The sequence below is a fragment of the Manduca sexta genome, chromosome 12, assembly GCF_014839805.1.
Source record: "Manduca sexta isolate Smith_Timp_Sample1 chromosome 12, JHU_Msex_v1.0, whole genome shotgun sequence".
NCBI classification, from domain to species: domain Eukaryota; kingdom Metazoa; phylum Arthropoda; class Insecta; order Lepidoptera; family Sphingidae; genus Manduca; species Manduca sexta.
The window spans coordinates 1,037,972-1,058,279 of NC_051126.1; the positions used below are offsets into that span (position 1 = coordinate 1,037,972).

The 20,308-nt window shown below is 36.1% G+C and overlaps 2 protein-coding genes across 2 annotated transcripts in view; both read left to right on the top strand.

The window, feature by feature from the left end:
* LOC115453502 overlaps positions 1 to 20,308 on the top strand; it is a 94,769-nt gene that overhangs the window by 72,912 nt on the left and 1,549 nt on the right. Inside the window, exon 5 of the mRNA XM_037437965.1 lies at positions 16,847 to 17,078. Coding sequence (XP_037293862.1) covers positions 16,847 to 17,078 — 232 coding nt within the window. The remainder of the gene's footprint in view (positions 1 to 16,846; positions 17,079 to 20,308) is intronic.
* LOC115454868 (15-hydroxyprostaglandin dehydrogenase [NAD(+)]) lies at positions 11,064 to 12,092 on the top strand. The gene has a single exon (XM_030183577.2). It carries the CDS (start codon positions 11,107 to 11,109, stop codon positions 11,962 to 11,964), a length of 858 nt encoding a protein of 285 aa, XP_030039437.2. The 5' UTR covers positions 11,064 to 11,106; the 3' UTR covers positions 11,965 to 12,092.

Here is a 20,308-nt window from a genome sequence, read left to right on the forward strand (position 1 = left end):
CACCTAAAAAGGGGAAAAGGTGTAATGGTATATACAAATATGTATGTATGTAAGAAGTAGAGTCAATTAAACTCAACTCAAAACACAACTGATATGTTTCACACATAGTACGACTATCCCGATGAAATGTTACGCCTCTGCCTACCCGGGGAAAAGGCCCCCCTGACACGGGGAAAAGGTGTTATGGTATATGTATAAGTATGTGAGAAGTACACTCAACCAAACTCAATGCAATAACATAACTAAATACGTCACAGGAAAGCTAAATTCGCGATTTCGTTTTCATGGACGACATAATTATTCTAGTTTTTTTTAATTTTAAAATCAAACTACCGAGCGATGTTAAAAAAAAATTATGGGACCAATCTGGAGAGAAATTCTTTCGAATAAAAAAAGAATTTTCCAAATCGGTTCATAAATGAGCGAGTTCTGAGGTAACAAACATACAAAAAAAAAATTCACGTCGAATGGATAACCTCCTCCTTTTTTTGAAGTCGGTTAAAAATAGACAAAGCTTTTCGCATTATATAATTAAAATACATACAAACAAATATAAACATTTTTTTTATACGGGCGCGTTTTGAACTTTGACATTCAGTACCTATGATAAGATATTATGAGATAGGAAAAACAAAGCTTTCCGTTTTATATTATTAAAATATATATTCCTATCTTATTTATTTTTTTATACGGGCACATCATAATGCCGTGCACTGCACTGCAGCTGATGTTAAGTGGATAATAGAATGTCGTCTGACGAGAGATGATTACCCCACAACAGTCGACACAATTATGCCGGCCTGTTGGAACCGGATATATATAGGCTGATCCCGGAACGCGACACACTTACGGGGCCTACTAAGGCGGGTGTTAACACCCTGTGTACGGCTGTCGCTATCCGGGCGGATATAAGATATATCCTACCACCAGCAACCATAATTAAAAATTTTAAATTAAATAAATATTTTTCCACCTTTAAATTTTATATACTAGTTTCAGTGATACGCTTTATTGCAATTTTCATAAACTTCATTTTAATTTAGCTGACTGCCATTCCGCTCTCATATGAGACGATGATCCCTCGGCCGGCGGTTGTAATAAAAGAAATGCTACCAACAGATTTACGGAGATTTCTTCAGTAATCCGCGGGGGATTAAACATTGTGAGAAGGGTTCGTAATTAGGGCGATGCTATCGTAAAACTTTGAATTGACTTTTATCGTCATTAATCTTTGAGTGACATTTTGAAATTTTTGTACATATTCTTGTTTTTTTTTTCTTTGCATGCTGAGACTAGCTTTCCGTTCCCTGATAAGTGATACGACCCCCCCATAAAGTAGGTACATTGGCTACAATGTTTTTTCAAACCGGAACACAACAGTGACTACACACTGCTGCTTAGCGACAGAAATAGACATTGCGGTGTTACCAGGCGGACTCTCACATATGAGAGACCTACCACCAGTAAATTATTTCAATCATCAAATAATTTATTTGTTGATAAATTACTGCGAATAGAAACAAAAAATAATATAAGAATAAATGACGTATATCGATTAGTGCATTTCATATTTAGGTTATAACATATTTGATGTTTAACCTGATAAATAGGTATTTACTCCAAGTTTCAACTAACCACCATTACAATGTCACTAAAGTCTAAAACGGCTAGCAAATATCGTAGCAGAATAAATAAACCCGAGTCCACAGCATTGAATAAACCATAGCGACTATGCAAACTGCTGACTCAAACTTTTTGTTAGTCTTAAAACCGCAGAAAAAAGCCTTTTCAAAACGTGAATAAAATTAAACTAACTCACAAACTTTATGGCAGAGAGGATGAACTGCTATCGAATGTCTGGAGATAAAGTTTTATGGCTAAATTAGACAAAACGTTTTACAGCATAGCATCGTTAAATGTTATGAATTTTTTATTATAACGTCGAAAATATGTAAATAAAGTTGTTTTGTACGGTAGATGGCGTTTATAAACAATTTATTTTAGCGTATACGCTGATAAGTTCGGTATTAAATTTTAATGAGCAAGTTTTAAGGTCGGATAGGAAATATATTATACTAATCTGCTTTCATATCACTGAACAAGTATGATTAATTTATTTTATTTTGACACGGTACGTGCTGTGCTTGTGCTGTAATATAAAATCACCGTTGTTCGGATTGTATAATATAATAATTAGTGACTCAACAGAGGATGAAAGTGCTCCAAACTAATGTTAAAGGCTTCCTGTCATTTACGAATAGTCGTAACGTTAACTAAGTTTGTAGATTGAAGGAATGGACTGGCCACATATGTCGCAGATGATGATGAAGACCACGTGGAAAACTTGGTGGGAAGCCCTCTGGCCAGATAGTAGGAAGACTTACACAAGAAGGTCGAAAGTGATTGGATGCATAAAGCAGCAGACCGGGCTCTGTGGCGTACCTTGGGAGAGGCCTATGTCCAGCATACTGCAACGGGCTGATAATGATGATGATGAAACGTCATCTAATCTTGACTTGCTAATCTGAACATTCACACAAACAAATGCTGACCTTTACAATCTCTTTCAAACGACATCCAAAAAGTTATTGAATGTCGAACAGAAATCATTTTTCATTAGAAGTGTAAAAATCAAAATGGCCGCTTACAATGCCTTGGGGCACAAAAGACCCGCCCCGCTGACAACCGTTTCGTGTACTTGATGGCCATTTAGACCCCAATCTCATTAATATTACGTCGACTGCGTAACCAATGTTTGCTTTGATAATAATGGAATATAATAGTAATTGTAATTGAGTTATCTGATTACGTATTTAATAAAATTATGATAAAATATTTTTTATAGTAGTTGGACACTGCTGTTTGGCGGCAGGAATAGACATTACGGTGGTACCTATCCAGGCGGATTCTCATATATAGACCATCACCAGTGAATGTATTTGTTATGTACTCAATCAAAAACTAATATTTATGGGAGATATATTCGTAAATGCAGTTATTGGAATTTGTAACTGTCTCGGTGGGATATTTGTGTGGCGTTGCGGTATGACCATAATATATAGGCTGCTCAGTATTAACCCTGGTCTAGAATTTGTGCGAAATAAGCTTCATCCTGTATAACTTCTAGTTGCATCTTTGCTTACACCCTCGACGATACAGGTGTGATGTGTGTGGATATCGTACCACTACCTTATAGTCTTAAGTTCACGGGGCCCAAAAAATATTAATGACTAAGTTTTTCCATCATAAAAAACACTCAGTCGCAGCTCAGAGTCAGTCGGAAAGCACGTAAAGCCGTTGGTCCTGCGCCTGATCTCTCTCCGGTCATGTCGGATTGCCATCTCACGGGACTATGGGGTGAAGGAACAGAGAGTGTACTTGTGTAACGCGCACACACTTGCCCTTTTTAATATCTCTTCATGCCTGACTGAGCTCCGATAACATTGGCCGCCATTGCCGAAATTCTAAGACGGATTGGTCTTATTATAACTTAAATACAAAATACATATTTCAGTATTCAAACCGTGAATTTGTAACGTGATTAGACGTTCACTAATCAGTTTGATGAAGTTCATGTTTGTTCATCGGATTTGGGAACGTTTCACGCAACTATGACCCGATTTAATTATAGCTCGGTATCTTTATAATTTGATAATTGAATCTCGAGATATTGTACAGTCAACCATGAAAATTGCTCAACAAAGTTTCAAATCGCCCGTGTACTTTTGTATACTTATCAATATTTATTTTCGATGAAATTAAAATAGATTTATTTTTTATAAAAGATGACGATTAAAATTGTTCGGTATGTAGTTGATTTAAGGTATTAAATTTATAAACACACTAACGCCTTTTATTTTCAAATGGGTAGGCCAAGGTGCAATTGGTGCACTCACTTTCTTGCCGAGTGTGTTCCGCCCATGATGTGATAGGGAGCAGGCCCCTCGCCATATTAGGCACGAATTCTAGATTTCAGGCTGATTCTGAGTATGGAAATCCAATATTACTTTACTCGACCCGTCAATCTCCCCGAGGCCTCAGCACTGCACACATACTACAGTACAACTATAGTATATAGTTCCACCAAGTTAGTTTTGCACTATTTAACTATTTTGTGGCTGTCTACACATCCTTGAGCATACATTTTTCTGCATATAATATATGGATCGAACATGAGATTCTGAATTACATGCACGTAAAATATAAACGAACGCAGTATTAATTAGTGAAAAATCCGTGATAGTCACTTCTCTGTGTCAGATTTCACCAGATAACCCATAATCCTCATTCAACATTTGTTACTTCGCAGCCTCGTTAAAATCAAATATTATTTTTCAAAATACGCAGAAACATAATATTTTTATATAAAAATCCTGTATCTGAATATTTTTCGCTTTGAATGACGAGACGAAATTACCATTCGCTGTATGGTAAGCGATACGACCGTCCATAAAGATTAAAAACATTATCCAACACCTTGAATTACAAAGTATTGTATAGCATTCCACTGCGCTCGCCATCCTGAGACATGAGATGTTAAGCCTTATTATATCCAGTCGTTACACTGGCTACAATGTCCTTCAAAATGGAACACAAGTGACTACACACTGCTGCTTGGCAGAAAGAAAAATTGCGGTATACCTACTCATACGGACGCACACACGAAACCTTCTACCAGTGTATTATTTATTTAAATAACTAAATCAATATCATATTTTCTCATATCAATACAACTAACTCGGAGCCGAAGGCACGGCCGCGAGTTGTAAAGTACGTGACCAACAACAATACACGGACGGTCAAACAGATCATTGATTAGCGTGTTATTGTATTGGACACGAATTATTATTGCAAGAACGTGTTCGATATGTACTTTACTATATGCGACAAGTTAATAATATATTACGACATATTATGTACGGTAGCCGCTAGTTGGGTGTGGAATGGACTGCCTAGACGGATGTCCGCAGGTTGAAAACTCAAGGACACACACCTTTGACTTTCCTAAAATGATGTGTATTCTATGTGAATTATCCCTTGCTTTAACGGTGAAGGAAAACATCGTGAGGAAACCTACATGCCTGAGAAATTTTCTATAGGAATTTTGAGGGTGTGTGAAGTCTTCTGCAGTAGGCCAGCTTGGTGGAACAATGCCTAATTCCTCTCAGTAATAGAGGAGGCCCGTGCCCTGCAGTGGAACAGTATATAATACAGGGCTGATTTTATTATTTATGTACACTTTACTGAGGGTGTGTGAAATCTTCTGCACTAGGCCAGCGTGGTGGAATAAGGCCTAATTCCTCTCGATAGTAGAGAAGGCTCGTACCCAGTAGATCAGTATATAATACAGAGCTAATATATTATATACTTTACCAACAAGTTTGTACCGAACCCACTGCGCGAGTCCAACTCGCACTGTCGGGTTCTACTAACCGCATGAACGCATGATACAATTGAAGCCCTAACCGATCGTTATTACTCCATTAACGGTAAAACGTTCAGCCACGGCAGATATAAAATACAACCTTCCGAAAGCAATTTATCAACTTTTTTCCCCAACCGCAACATGTTTTCATGGCATTCATGTAAATAACACGTGCAATTTAACCGACTTCCGGTTCCGGCCGTGCCCCGCGCAACCTCTGATTGGGGTCACATATTCCCACTACATTTTCGGATTATCCGGTTCATGTGTGGACATGCGTATTTCTTAGCATTAGGAGTTGAGTATTTTTATGTTTCTGAGGCTTTTTATTTATTTTATTAAGGGAAGGAGTCACGTGATGGCAAGTTATCAACACCGTAGATGTGTATGGATTTCTTTGATCTTTAAAGGAAAACTAGCTCGTCCAACCCTTGCGTATAACTTCTTTTTTAGACATCATAATTGCGATTGTATGATCTAACTTGTTAAAAAATCTTGAGCTGTAATAATAATGTATTATATTGAGTATCCTTTTCAGTAGTAGAGTAGGCCCGTGCTCAACAGTGGGACAGGTATATAATACAGGGCTGATATCATTATTATTATATATTGTGTATTGAGGCTTGTGCGATATTTTTTAGACATTTAGGAATATTTTATTTTTTAGCCCATCGCTATACCTTTTCGTACGAAAATAAAATTGCTGAGACGATTCTTGAAAAGGCTTCACTTAAAGAAAGCTGCATTATCCTTGAGTGGTATAGATTACGTTTATCCCAGAAACAAAAACCAAAGCCAACGGAACCGCGGACAAAACATAGTTCAACAAAAAAAGGAAAAAAAAACATCAAATAAATTAAGAAAAGCGCGCCTTTCGCTCATTATAACATATACAAAGGTCAAAATGAAAATGGGTAATCATGAAAAAATTTAATTAATTCCGTGTCAGGAACCTCTCACAAAGGTTTTGGGCCGGCGCCAATAGCGGAAATTAAACATTACAGAAAACACGCCCTTATGGACGCTTTCGTTTGAAATATTCCAAATTTTCGTAATCCCCACAAATGTATAGGAATTAAAAGGAACGTAAAGGAACATAGATGTTATTAAGGTCGTAAAATTTATTTCCATTGTTAAAACATACTAGCTTATACTCATGGTTCTTCTCGCGTAAAATTTTATAAGAAAAAATAAACTATAAATAAAAAGAATAATGCAGATTGGTACACTTCACAAACCCTCAAAATGATTATAGAGAACTTCACAGGTACGCAAGTATAATCACGATGTTTTCCTTCGCTGTTAAAGCAAGCGATACTTCACAAATACACAGATAATTCAGAAAAGACATTATTTTTGGACGTGCACGGCAAAGTGACCCCACAGCATCTGATGGTGAGTGGAGTGGAGTCCAGTAGAATGTCGACTGACGAGAGATGATTACCCCACGGCAGTCGACATTCGTCTAGGAAGTCCGTTCTACTCCCAACTAGGCTATCGATAGCCTAGTTGGGAGTAGAACGGACGATTATTTATAAATATACCTTTTACTATCACTAGCACAAAAAGTTGTGTTTCATAAAAAAAAAAAATTATATTCTTGGAAATATTGTTCTATTGAAGAGACAGTCGTACTTCAATTTGATGATGAAACTCAAACATAATGAATCTATATGGGAGGATAGGTATACGTTGATTTGTTGCATCTCTGCCTACATCTTTTAAAACGCGTGAGTGTACGTTTTAGTTAATGTAAAGCCAAGAATGTTTGCCGCTCCACCAAATTTTCGAAACTAAAAGCCTGTAACTCAATCTAGAAGTTGGTCTGCCTTTGTGCCAAAATTCATGCAAATCTATTGACCTCAATTCTAGACATCAGAACAGCTTAACAAGCTGAATCAAATATAGCTTTATGATTACCGACCCCCTTATTCATAGACGTTATTTATCTAAGGACGGAGCATTGCTGTGATAACAAGTCCGTTTCTCAGTGCTGACGGTATGGAAGCCTTCGCAGGGCGTAGACATAGGGCCGTTTTGATTGGCTAATATTGAGATACAACTTGAATCTAGTTGGCTGTCAGATAAACAAAGCTGAGAAACAGACTTGTTATCACAGTAATGCTCCGTCCTTTGATAAATAACGTCTATGAATAAGGGGGTAAGTCTCTAAATGTTCATTAACTCAAAACCCCTCAGAATATTTAAAAGCCTGTGTGAAGATAGAGAGCTTTCAGCATCATTAATATACCAGTTTGACGTCGAAAGTGTGTCCTTCATGAGCGAGCTTTTTCTACCAGTTAGTGCAAAAACCGTGAAAAATTAGTTTTTAACGAGAGGAGGAACACGAGAAAATTCAACTATTCTGTATTATCGATATATTATTCCCGTTTCAAACAAATCACGCTGAGCTTTATCACATTTCGTTTTATACATGAAAGGTCAATGAGTAAAATTTAGTTTTTTTTTTAAATACTTAAATAAATTTTCATACATTTTATACTATTTGAGTGTTTGGTAGTACTTAACGTAAGGAATGAGTTCTCAAAACTTATCTCTGCGTTTACTAACGTTGTCTAATGAAGTTGTGTGAAATCGTAAAGGTGGATAAAAAGATTAATTCCGTTATACACGATTGTTGGATACTTTAACCGTTTACATAGCGCACGCAAAGGAACCTCTCAAAAGAAAAAAACACGTTTTTAAGTATTTATCTATCCAACACTTAAAGAATTTTTCAATTCGAACCGGAAGTTCCTGAGATTACATAATTATAATTTAGTTCTCTGATTTTATTACGATTTTTAGTTTCATATTTTGCTTCTAAAGTTTCGAAGATTTTAAAGCGTTCATGGTATGGAGTAGGGCCGAAGTGTTAGTAAAACAAAAAGTCAAATTTCTAATATCTACCTACATTTTACAATTGTGATGGTCAGATTTACGCAGAATGAGCTCACAGTGTCTAGAAGTCTGGCAGTCGATCTTTTGGGTTTCCGATCTAACGAGGCGTATAAAAGGATCCCAGGTTTATACTAGCTTCCAACTATCTCTTTTATTGAAACTCGGATGTTTTTTAATAGCCTCGTGGATCATCCTAGGTAGTAATCGATACAGACTTATTTTATCGAGTCGAATATCGAATTTTGCATTATTAATTTTTTAATGGAAAACTTGCTCGCTTGGACAAATACAGAAGCGTCGATGTAAATAGAAACGATAGTTGTTAACACATAAATGTTTTTGTCTATTGGACACTTGTGTGAACATGGAATTTCTATATTTATTTTCATAATATAAATGTGCATATTAAATGAATATTATCAATTATATAACGACTTGTATCTTATCGTTAAAAATCATAATGAATATTGACTGTCTGTGTGTTGTTTATTTCCTGCAATGCGTTTTCATCTAAGGTGCCCCGTCAAAGCTGAGTAATGTTTACGCGTGTAGATCTCTTCACGATGTTTTTGAATGACCCAGGACTGCCAGCTACCATTTAGAATCTGGGCTCAGACCTGGTTTAAGACTGATTAGTCTTCCCATTCAGCACGCTTTGCTACTGCCGGTCCAGAAGTTGCAGTGGGTGTGAAGGCGTTAAGACTTTGGCTAACAAATGAGTCCTCGGTGACTCGCCAAGCGCCGTTGAATTACAGCATACATGATCCAACCCCGCTTAGTAATGAAAAGTTGAGAATTTTTCTGGTGGTGTGATATTTTTATCCATCCGGATTTGCTACAAAAGGTATATAAAATGGCCCACGTAATAGCGCGTTCATGAATCAGTCTACATATATCAAAAAGGCCCGGATTATTTTTTCGACGTGCGAGGGTTAATAATATACTCTTGTCAAAGGATTTTTTATTTATTTATTTATTTATACACATACTATAACACCATAACAGTTGATACTAATGCGATGTTATACAGATTTAATTTTAACAATTTATTTCAATACATTTGATGAGCCATTTCAGTGAATTATGACAGGTTACATATAAATATATCCAAGATCTAAGATATAGTATTAATTAGGATATGTTCTCTCGATCCCACTCCACTTGCTGTCAGAAGCTGTGATGTTACTTTATCAAGCCCGTAGAAAAGGAAAACTATTGGTCACTTTTGTATTATTTTTATACCATTATGAGCCTTAATGCATAATGACAGAATAATACACAACTTTATACCTCACGGCTGTTAATGTAGATTTAAAAAAAAAAAACTCTCAGATAGGCTCCTTTTATCCCGTTCCCATGGAAACAAGCATGATGCTGTTGTAATAAATATTCCAAATCCATATACTAGTGAAACAATATTTAAAATGGTTTATATAATAATTGTTAATTCCTGCGTGTATCTACGTTGTAAAAAACTAGTGCATATAATGTAATTGATGATCATATTGTAAATATTACAATTTGCCCGGTGTTTAAAGTCGTCGTAAATAGGCGACTTGCAGAAGATCGACTACAAACTATTGTAGGTATCCAGACTCTGTCCAACCAGTTCTATTTGTCGTGTGGAACGGACTGCCAAGACGAATGGTTGCAGGTTCAAATCCCAAGGGCACACACCTCTGACTTTTCTAAAATCATGTGTGTATTCTTGTGAATTTATCGTTCGCTTTAACGGTGAAGGAAAACATCGTGAGGAAACCTGCACATCTGAGAAGTTCTCTATAGGAATTTCGAAGGTGTGTGAAGTATACCAATCCGCACTAGGCCAGCGTGGTGGACTAAGGCCTAATCCGTCTCAGTAGTAGAGGAGGCCCGTGCTCAGCAGTGGGCAAGTATATAATACAGGGCTGATAATATTATTATATTAATTATTATCTGTAGTATCAATAGAATTTGTTTCATGATATTGAACAAAGTCTTTATAGATGCCAATACTATAAAAAACCAGAACATCATTGTTCCGTATTTAGTTAATGCTACGGCATATAATATTGTGACAAGTATAAAGCAACAAAAATGTTTAATAATTATAATGAATGGAGTTGTATCTAACTGGCAAACGTGTGGTATCTTTGACGGCCAACACAATCTATGGCCATTCATCAGTACTGGTTATCCAGAGGAACAAGAACATTGGAGATACAGTCTGATATATTCCAATCGTCTAGTAGATTTCTCATACCACAGTAAAAATTAATTCTCGCAAACCTCCCTCCGGATTCGATCGGATAGTTTGTACATGGGCTTGTACGCATTCTTAAAATAACAACTTATGGTGGCCGCGCGTTCTCTTTGTATACCCTGCAGCATGTTCCATCATAGTATGTATCGTTGCTCCACACGGAAGGGGTTATTATAAGCGAGTGTTTATGCGTTGCCAATGCGTATGACTATATTGTATTAAATTATAGTATCGCATAATAATTGCAACGCTATAGTACGCCTTATTCAAATGTCTGATGATTCACTTTACTTTTCGCTATTTATTTTTAAATTTCCATATAATGTCTTTTCACTGGTCCACAATATGTTCAGGTGTGGAAAAACATGTTCTCCAAAGATATTAATCAAAATGATTAATGTCTTTGGAGAGCAATTCGCATATTATTATGTAAAGAGTTTTATTTTATTAATAAGAATCATCGTCAGAATTTGGGATATAAAAGACTGCCCAAATTTCTGGTAACTATCAGTCGAGTACGAACCAGTAATCGCTAAAGATGCGTATTTTAACAGCAGTAACTCTGGTGTTGAGCGCAATCTTCGCTCATGCCGACGACAGCTTTGAGAGGTCCTTAGAAGGCAAGTATATAGCGGTGACTGGTGGCGCTGGGGAAATATGCAGTGCAATTGCTAAGAAATTCCTAGAACATGGAGCGAGATTTGTAATTCTTATCGACTACAATAATGAAAAAGGTGAGGAAGTTAAGAACAGACTTAACAATGAATTTGGTGACGGCATGGTGGAGTTCATCCACGCCGACGTTACGAAGGACCTGAAAAAAGTTGTTGAACAGGACGTCCCGAAATATGGACTCGCCGACGTGTTGGTGAACTGCGCTGGTATTCTTAACGAATACGACGCCAGGAGCGTTATGGAAACTAACGCCGTGGCGACCATTGAATGGTCCGATGTGATGTATGAATTGTCGAGAGCAGACAAAGGAGGCAAAGGCAGTACCATCATCAATATGTCAGACATGTACGCTTATAACGTCGATGGTTACGTTCCTATTTACACGGCTGCTTCGGCCGCAACAACGGCGTACACCAAGGCAAAGGGTCACCAAATGAATTATCGCCATTCAAAAGTGAGGATGTTCTCTATACATCCGGGCTTCACCGAAACTCCGATGACAGCTGGCCAAATGGAGATCGCTGAGAAGAATGATGACTTCGTGAAGTACTCTAAATCTTGGGCATGGCAGACTTCTGATGAAGTTGCTGATGCGCTTATGGGCCTGTTCCCGGTAGCCGAGTCTGGCGCAGCTTATACCATTGATGCAGGAAAATACTACGAATCTCCAGCTTTAGTTTACCGCTCTGTTGAGTATATTGATAACATACTGCAACAGTAGTTGGTGAATTCTAATTAGAGTTTATTCTCCCAATATACACGCATAATTAAGGGATAGATTCATAGTATTTTGAATTCATTCGATTATTTTTCTAAATTCTTTAAATAAACAATTTTTGATTCCTGCAATCTGTTTTTATTTTTCTTTATTGTGTGTTGTATTGTATACAGTCCGTTTCAGGTTACTATTTGTTTAAGTTTCAAGTTTTTTCTGTAGCAAGAAAATCATGTGAACAAACATTGTGTATTCTATTATATTATGCTATTTCAAGACATCGTTTACACCCAAATTTTAAAGAAAACCGTTTAGGTGTTGCACTGGCACATTTAACGGACATTCAAACATCTTCACAAACTTTCGCACCTATTATTTATTTAGCGAGTTTAGTATTGTCAAGTAATGTAATTATTACATTACCTTTCCTTACTTCGTTGTTATCAAATAAAAAATAAAACTTACATAATGCGATACGCATTAGACTGATTTTCAAACTTCTTACACGTGCACTTTTTCATATTTTTAAATCATTGTAAATTGTTAACACTGTAGTTTATTCTGTATAATTTTCCGTACATTACCTGTTACGCCTTTAAAGATAAAAACACTTCAAAATTTTAACAAAGACTTCTTACAGCGGTTTTTGATACCCTATCGGTAGCCTTAAAAATGTCCCAAAGCATCGGTCATTTTATACAAAACGATATAGGTCAGCAGCTTAGCTGGACGTCTTAGAAGGCGATGCGGAAACTGGGACATGAATAAATTCAAAGGAGATCGCTCGGAGACCGTGCGGCTGAACGCGAATTTCCGTCGTTAGACATTCATATCGGCTGCTGTTAGTGTACGCTGATACTGTTCGACAATGTACTTTATACAGTAAATATTAAAGTAGTCAATTTAAAATGTCTATAAAATTGTAGCTCTATAGACGAAGGGTGAAATTTTTCAAAAGGGAACCCGAAGTAATACGTTTTTGCCACAGTTACTTAAAACATAAAACGATATATGTCAGTTTAACAGGAAACAAAAAACTGCAATTAGATTAGTCTTGAGTAATTCTAAAATCAATCATTAATATATCTATCATGCGCAGGTAATGCGACTTCAAACGTTCATAGAATCGAAGAATAATACATAATCACAGTGCCAGCTTCTTGACTCCAAGCTGCGACTGAGCTCCGAGCTTATTTTTAGCCCGACTCGGAATACGAACTCAGGACCTCATCGTCATACTGTGTACAATTACAACTACAGAACCCAGGCAATCACCTCACCCTGAAGTATACATACACATTTATTAGATGCACGCACACAAGTATTTTTACATCACTTCAAAAAGTTTACACAGACACACCGCACTGCGTGTAAAAGGGACAACAATATTGCAAGGAATACCTACTATGCTATGTTCTATTTAGTTCAAATACTACGCGCGCGCACTGCGCCCGAGCTACGACTTGACGAATTGATATGAACTATCGATATTGTTACAGTATTATTAAATTAAATGCGGCGAAGACACACATTCAAAAGCTAGTTAATATAACTATCGATTATAATATAATAATTTGAATCTAGTAATAACACCCACAAGCAAAAGAAAATAGGAAACTCGTTGTAGTCGTTTACATATTGCTGGCCTATATAGAATATACTAATATTAGAATGCGAAAGTAATTTTGTATATTCTTTTCAATTTCATAGCTAAATCACTAAACCGATTTTGATAAAATTTAGCATACAGAAAGTCTAAACTTCAAAAAACTGCATAGATTTATTTTCAACAATATTGGTCACAAACCTAACAACGCAGGTGATGTCGAGAACAAAAGCAATTTTTACGAGGCGTCATAATATATTGTTCTTCAAACATAATATTGAATTTAGTAAGAATACCACGCATAGTTAATAAACAAACTTACAAATTTTATTAATATCGTATTTTTCTCACCAGCGAAGTTATTGTTTTTTCAATAAAGTATGATTTATGCACCGTAATGCCTATCGTAAAAGCATTAAAGATGAAAATAGAAATCAATAGTCATGTTCGAATATTCCCTCGCATTCAATATAAATAATTAGATTTAAAATATTACTTTATAACTGATATTAAAATCCGAGATAATATTATGATTTATATTGTAAAAAATATATCTCAATTGCGACATAATAATAATGTAAAATATTTAACATCAACATAAAATTTATTGCGCAAAATAAAAATGATACATGTTTTAATTCTGAAACCTAAACAAATTCGAAATACAAAAAATGTTCATATCATTGTTAAATTCCGTGTTTATCTCTTAAAAAAATAATTTCTGAACGTTGATTTCTCGTATCTAAATAGGGCTAGGGCTATGTTTGTTTGTACATGTCGGGTCCGTTTTTTAGACAAACTGCCGTGATAAGCGGCGAGTAGACAGACGAATGTTGGCATAAAACTCAAATGTGAGTTATGTATGTAAAAATGAGACATCTTAGGTTTTAGTACAACATAAAATAGTATAGCATAGCAGCATAGTTTTATGCAAGGGTTATCATAAACCTGGACAAAATTATAAAGCTTTATTTTTTTATTAGTAAACGTTTATATTAAACGGTTATAGTTTCTGAGATGACGTTTTACATTTAAATAGATCGATTCTGTTATTTTGTTTCTCTTTTAGCGGGATGATCGCACTGGGGAACAAGAAGCTATTCAAAAATAAACGTTATGGGTTTGACATAATGATTTCCTATGTTTACGCGAATGTTAGACATTGAAAATAAAAGTATTTAACGGATTTTTTCCCGGTTTTTATATTATTATTTTCTCCCGACGTTTCGAAGACTTTGCAGCCTTCATGGTCACGGGGGGGGACTGAGGTGTTGTTCATCCGCAAAGTCAAAGTTACAATATCTACATTTTACAAATATACATTTTTTTATAATAATACAAAAACCGCGAAAAAATCCGTTAAATACTTTTATTTTCAATATTATGGGTTTAAGTTTAGTGTTTTACAAACATTTCTAGTAGAAGTTTAGTCCGATTCCTTCCTAGCCGAACTTTGGCCACGGCGGCCAATCTCAATGGTGATCAGCCAAGCACGCAGGAGATATTATATTGCACAAGTGTGTGCGCAATACACAGGTGCACTGCGTTCCTTCACTAATATTCCAGTGAGACGGCAATCCAATATGACCGGAAAGAGATCATGCTCAAGATCAACGGCTTTACATAGTTTTCGAGCCACGGGGATATCAGACCGCAAATCTCCTGACTCCGAGCGACTGAGTAAGTTTTAAGATGGAAAAACGCAGTCGCAATTATTTTTTGGCCCGACTCAGGATTCGAACCTAGGAAGTCAGCGGTATAAAAGTACTCATACTGTGTACAAGTACCACGGAAAATGTCGAGACATGTATCTCAGGCGCTGTGCAGACACTGTTAACTTGTTACACAGACATAAAATGGCGGAACTCTCAATATTCCCTTTTTATACAATAAATAATTTATCACGCCTGCCTCGGTGGCGTAGTTGTATTGCATGCCCGGTACAATAGCGCTCTGAGGTCCTGGGTTCAAATCCCGGGTCGGGCAAAGTGATATTTGGGTTTTTTCTGCTCAGTATCAGCCCGGAGTCTGGAATTTGTGCCCGATATGGCGATAGGCTCGCCCCCTATCACATAATGGGACGGAACATACTTGGTGAAAAGTGGGTGCCCTGGTTGCGCCTTTGCATACCCCTTCGGGGATATATGCGTGATGTTATGTATGTATGTATCACCAGTAATTTTGTGAAAATAGCCACATTGCTGTGCAGTAAAGCAAAGTAACTAGGTATACTAACTTCGATTCCGTGGTGAACCAGAAACTGCGTAAGTTATAAATTAAAAAACAATTCAATCTAGATTAGACGTTAATAAATACTGTTTAATATTCACTTTACTTTCCAATTTCGTGTACTTTGACAGGCTTTTATTCGGTAAACAGCTGTAACAGCCTAAATTTACACACAATAACGATGCTTCGAGAGCTTCCAATGGGATTGTGTCACGCAATTCGCACTTTATGGAGAAATTCATTTGGTACTTGGTTCACAATGGATACTTCACTGTTCCTTAAATGGTTTGCTTTAACTGCTCATTTGAGTCCTATTTTATTTTAGGTATTATCATTAAAATCTGATAAAATTGCTAAATATCTCCTGCTTCTTACAATCGTTTTTAATGCATAATTTCAATTTCAATGTTCAATCTGATTCCGAGGATGAAGCAATCAAAATAACTATTGTGACTGGTCCATATTTGAAATACATCTTAAATCTAAATATATAAATATTAAACCGCCTTCAAAACCCATTGAAACAAAACATAATTTTATATTATCATAATATACTTCTTACCAATTTTGGACTTAGTACCTAATTCCAAAAATTGGAACTGATTCCTGTGGTAACAAATATTAAAGTTGATAACCACCTCTGTTTTGAAGTCGGTTAAAAATCCATTACTGAGAATAGCGGTTAGTATGAAATAAATAGGTACATCTCTTATATTTCGGTCTGTACAAGTTTTCTTGTCTCAGCTTTAAAGACATTGTCAACAGTGTAATGACTGGACAGTAATATTAAATAACTTCCATTTGTAAATAACTTGCAAGAAATGATTCTAAGAGACTTTCTCACAATCTTTAGGTAAATATTTTCCGCCACTTTTCATATAAGACAGTTCATGGTGAATGCACTAATTTTTGTAATTTATTGCGGAGCTTGACTTTTCTATTTGATCGTCCAATATATTTGTAATTAGTGTTTAGTCAGACATCATTAACCGACTATATAACTTATGATTGAAAATCATCCATATCACCACACTAAACTCATATCTTCTCCAGGATCCCATGATAACGAGCGAGACGCACGTGTCTGGTGCGGACGGCGACGGACTACAGGCGTCCTGGCGCACCCTGCACGTGTACCCTGACGACTACCCCACGCACCGCGGGTACCTCGCGCTGCGGTGCCGCGCTACCCTGGCGACACGGCCCCCGCACGTGCGCTCCATGTCGGTCAGGCTCTATGTAGCCAGCCGCCCGCACATATCCTCTTATATGTTTAGCAAGAACAGTAAGTACCTATTGATTATTGTATTATATATAATAAATGGTATTTTTATTTAATAATATTGGTATATTAGTTTGAAATGGCTCAATGATGGCGATAATATCTTCCAAATTCTTTTTGAGTTTGTATACAAAATACTTTAAAAAATAAAGGCATTTGAAGACAAAAACGTAAGCCCGGAGTTTCTTTCTGCATTACTTTTTCGGCTGGTCATCACTTAGGTAGCTAGTGAGAGGTAAGTAGGTGGGTTAGCTAGGCTGAGGCCCATATTATCGTCCTCACCGGTGAGGATCGTGACGCGTTATCTTCTTATTTCCCTATGCCTTGCTTGCTTGCTTTTTTATACATATTATCTCTAATAAAAATGTCCATAGTTTTATAATTGATTTCAATATAGTTTAGTAATAATTGTTCTTATAACTTTTTTTGACGTATCACAAATGTAACATTTTTCGCCTACATGATAAATAAAGTTTTTTTTCCTTTCTCATAAGGATGCGAACGCTTTTTAAATTTCTCTGGTATACGTTTAATGAAGATTATTTTTCATCAGGTAGTCCACTTTATTGTTTCTGATCTGTGCTATGAAAACCATATTTTAAAATCAGATTGTACGAAACTTTAAAACATATAACGCAAAAATGTATCATCATTCCCATATCATAAGCGCAACTACTGCTCTTAGAATTCATCATACTTATTCTCGTCTCACAATAAAATTGGATCGAGTAAAAGTATTTTTTTAGTTAGCCTGGGGGTAAAATCCAGAACTTTCCACGCAATGCACGATGATTTCCACGCAAGATATTACTAAAAGAATAATGATAAACGAAGCTCAAAAATGTTTAATATTGTATATCAAAGAAATATTTCGCTTAGCAACGTCAAAAGAAACATCTGGTATTTGCTTGATTAAAAATTCATATTTTGTTTTTCATTATAAAATTAAATAATTTTCTAGAATATCACCCGCCTTTGAGTAAATTTCTTCGACTCTTTTCATTACATTTATTAAAGTAACAATTTTATTACTTATAATTTTACTAAAGTCATAAAATGTTACAGTCAGTATACTATTAGTATAACAAGATAGGCACAGTGAAGCCTGGATATAATATAGGCTACTGAAATGTTGCTAGTGGTATATTTTTTATATCCGGATAGCGACCAAGTATACAAGGTGTTAAAACCCGCCATAGCGGCCCACGTGTGTCGCGTTCAAGACTAAGCCTGCGCATATCCAGTTCCAACAGGCCGGCATAATTGTGTCGACTGCCAAGAGGTAATCATCTCTCGTCAGTCGACAGTCTATTGACCCCATTCCACTTACCACCAGGTACAGGGGGTCACTTTGCCTTGCTTGTACAAAAAAAAGCTGAAACTCATTAATACCCTTTTGTTAGCCGTCACGTCTAGATGATAGCTCGTATATAGTAATCAGTCTAAGTAGGTACAAACGCAATGTCTATTTTTGTCGCCGCGAACACTGCTTTGTAACGGTTCAAACGACATTACTGCCAGTGTATTGTGCTAGACGTTTGTATAGCATCGAAAGTCTTTAGTCAACTCCTGCACCACAAAATGACGTAGTACTTCATTATTCTTTACAGATGCTGTTGCTATTTATGGTGGCATTGTTGATCATGCTGTTCGCTCACTTAATTTATTCAATCAAAGTAATTTTTACAGCAGTTTCATTATTCCACTTCAATTATTTATATCCAATACAAATTTAAAATTCAACTCCAATTACATTAAAAAAGAATAATAAAACTGTACACAACGCTGCAGAAATTCCATAATTTGTTATGTAAATTGCTTCAGAAGTTGTTCGTCTCGTTTACCCAAGCGCATTATACAATATTATGATAATAAGTTCAATTTTACCCCCATTTCCCATTCGTTTTAATACTGAACGGTGTGTCATCGTTTGAAAACGCTTACATTGGTTGGAATTACTTTCGCCCCATTTTTATAATTAATATTGATTATAATTACAAGCGTTAAGGAAAGAATAATGGGTATATTTTGTACCAAGTGGATTTCTTTCATAAACATGAAAAATGGTGGTAAGTCTTTTATGTGAGAGTCGTCCTAGGTAGGTACCATCGCAATGTCTATTTCTGCCGCCATGCAGTGTGTAGTCACTGTTGTGTTTTGGTTTGAAGGAAATTGTAGCCAGTGTAACTACTGAACATAATGAGGCTTAACATCTCATGTCTCAGGATGGCGAGCGCAGTGGTATACAAAATTATACTTCGGAATTCAAGGTGTTGGATGGTGTTTCTACTGTTTATCGGTCGTATCGCTTACAATCAGTTGAATGGCAAGCTCGTTTCGTCATTCAAAGCAATAAAATAATTAAAAACGTGACATAGAAGCTCTTCCAGTATGAGTTAACATCTAAGGAGGCAGGCCGGCATAATGCTGACAACTCTCAAAGGACAACCTGTCTTGTTCATCTACATAATGTTTAAATTAGTTACTATAACGTTGTTACTATTTTACAAAGATAAATTTATACTAATACATAATACTGAAGAATTTGTTTGAACGCGCTAATATCGGGAACTATAAAACCGTAGTATATTTTCTTTAAATATAGGAAGCTACATTACTACTTAGTGCTTTAGGCTCTTTATCCCAGGGAAGTATAAAGCTGGACTTTTATTACGGAAAACTATATCATGCGGCCAGAGCAGTGAGCAAAACTACCTATAGTACGAAATAAAAAGGTAGGAAACCAAAAAATATTTCTTTTTCCTGTCTACCCCATAATTTCTAATTGCATGCTATCAATCTTGAAGCGTGCTAACCCTCGTTTGTTGTTACCTCTTACCCCAAGAATGTTCGTTAATTAAATTAAATTATTAGTGAGAAATGTTCCTTTTAATACACATTTTTTTCGTAGATTAGTATATTTTCTTATTAAAATACTGTGATAACAATCTTTAAGCGTGATTACCTTATTACCTCTTACCTCAACCTCGTATAGCTTTCACGCGATCGTAATGAAGTTACGTGATACATAAAAGTTAATAAATTGTTATTTTGTATTTTACTAGCTTTTGCTCGCGGCTTCGCCCGTGTAAAGATGTTTTCCGGTATAAAAATCCCGTTATAGAAAGTAGCCTATAACCTTTCCAGGGTCTTAAATTATTTCTATACCAAATTTCATAAAATTCCGTTCAGTAGATTTTGAGAAATTCGATAACATACAGATAGACAGAAAA

Coding starts and splice junctions, on each gene's coding strand:
- LOC115454868 (XM_030183577.2), top strand. CDS start 11,107: ATGCGTATTTTAACAGCAGTAACTCTGGTGTTGAGCGCAATCTTCGCT.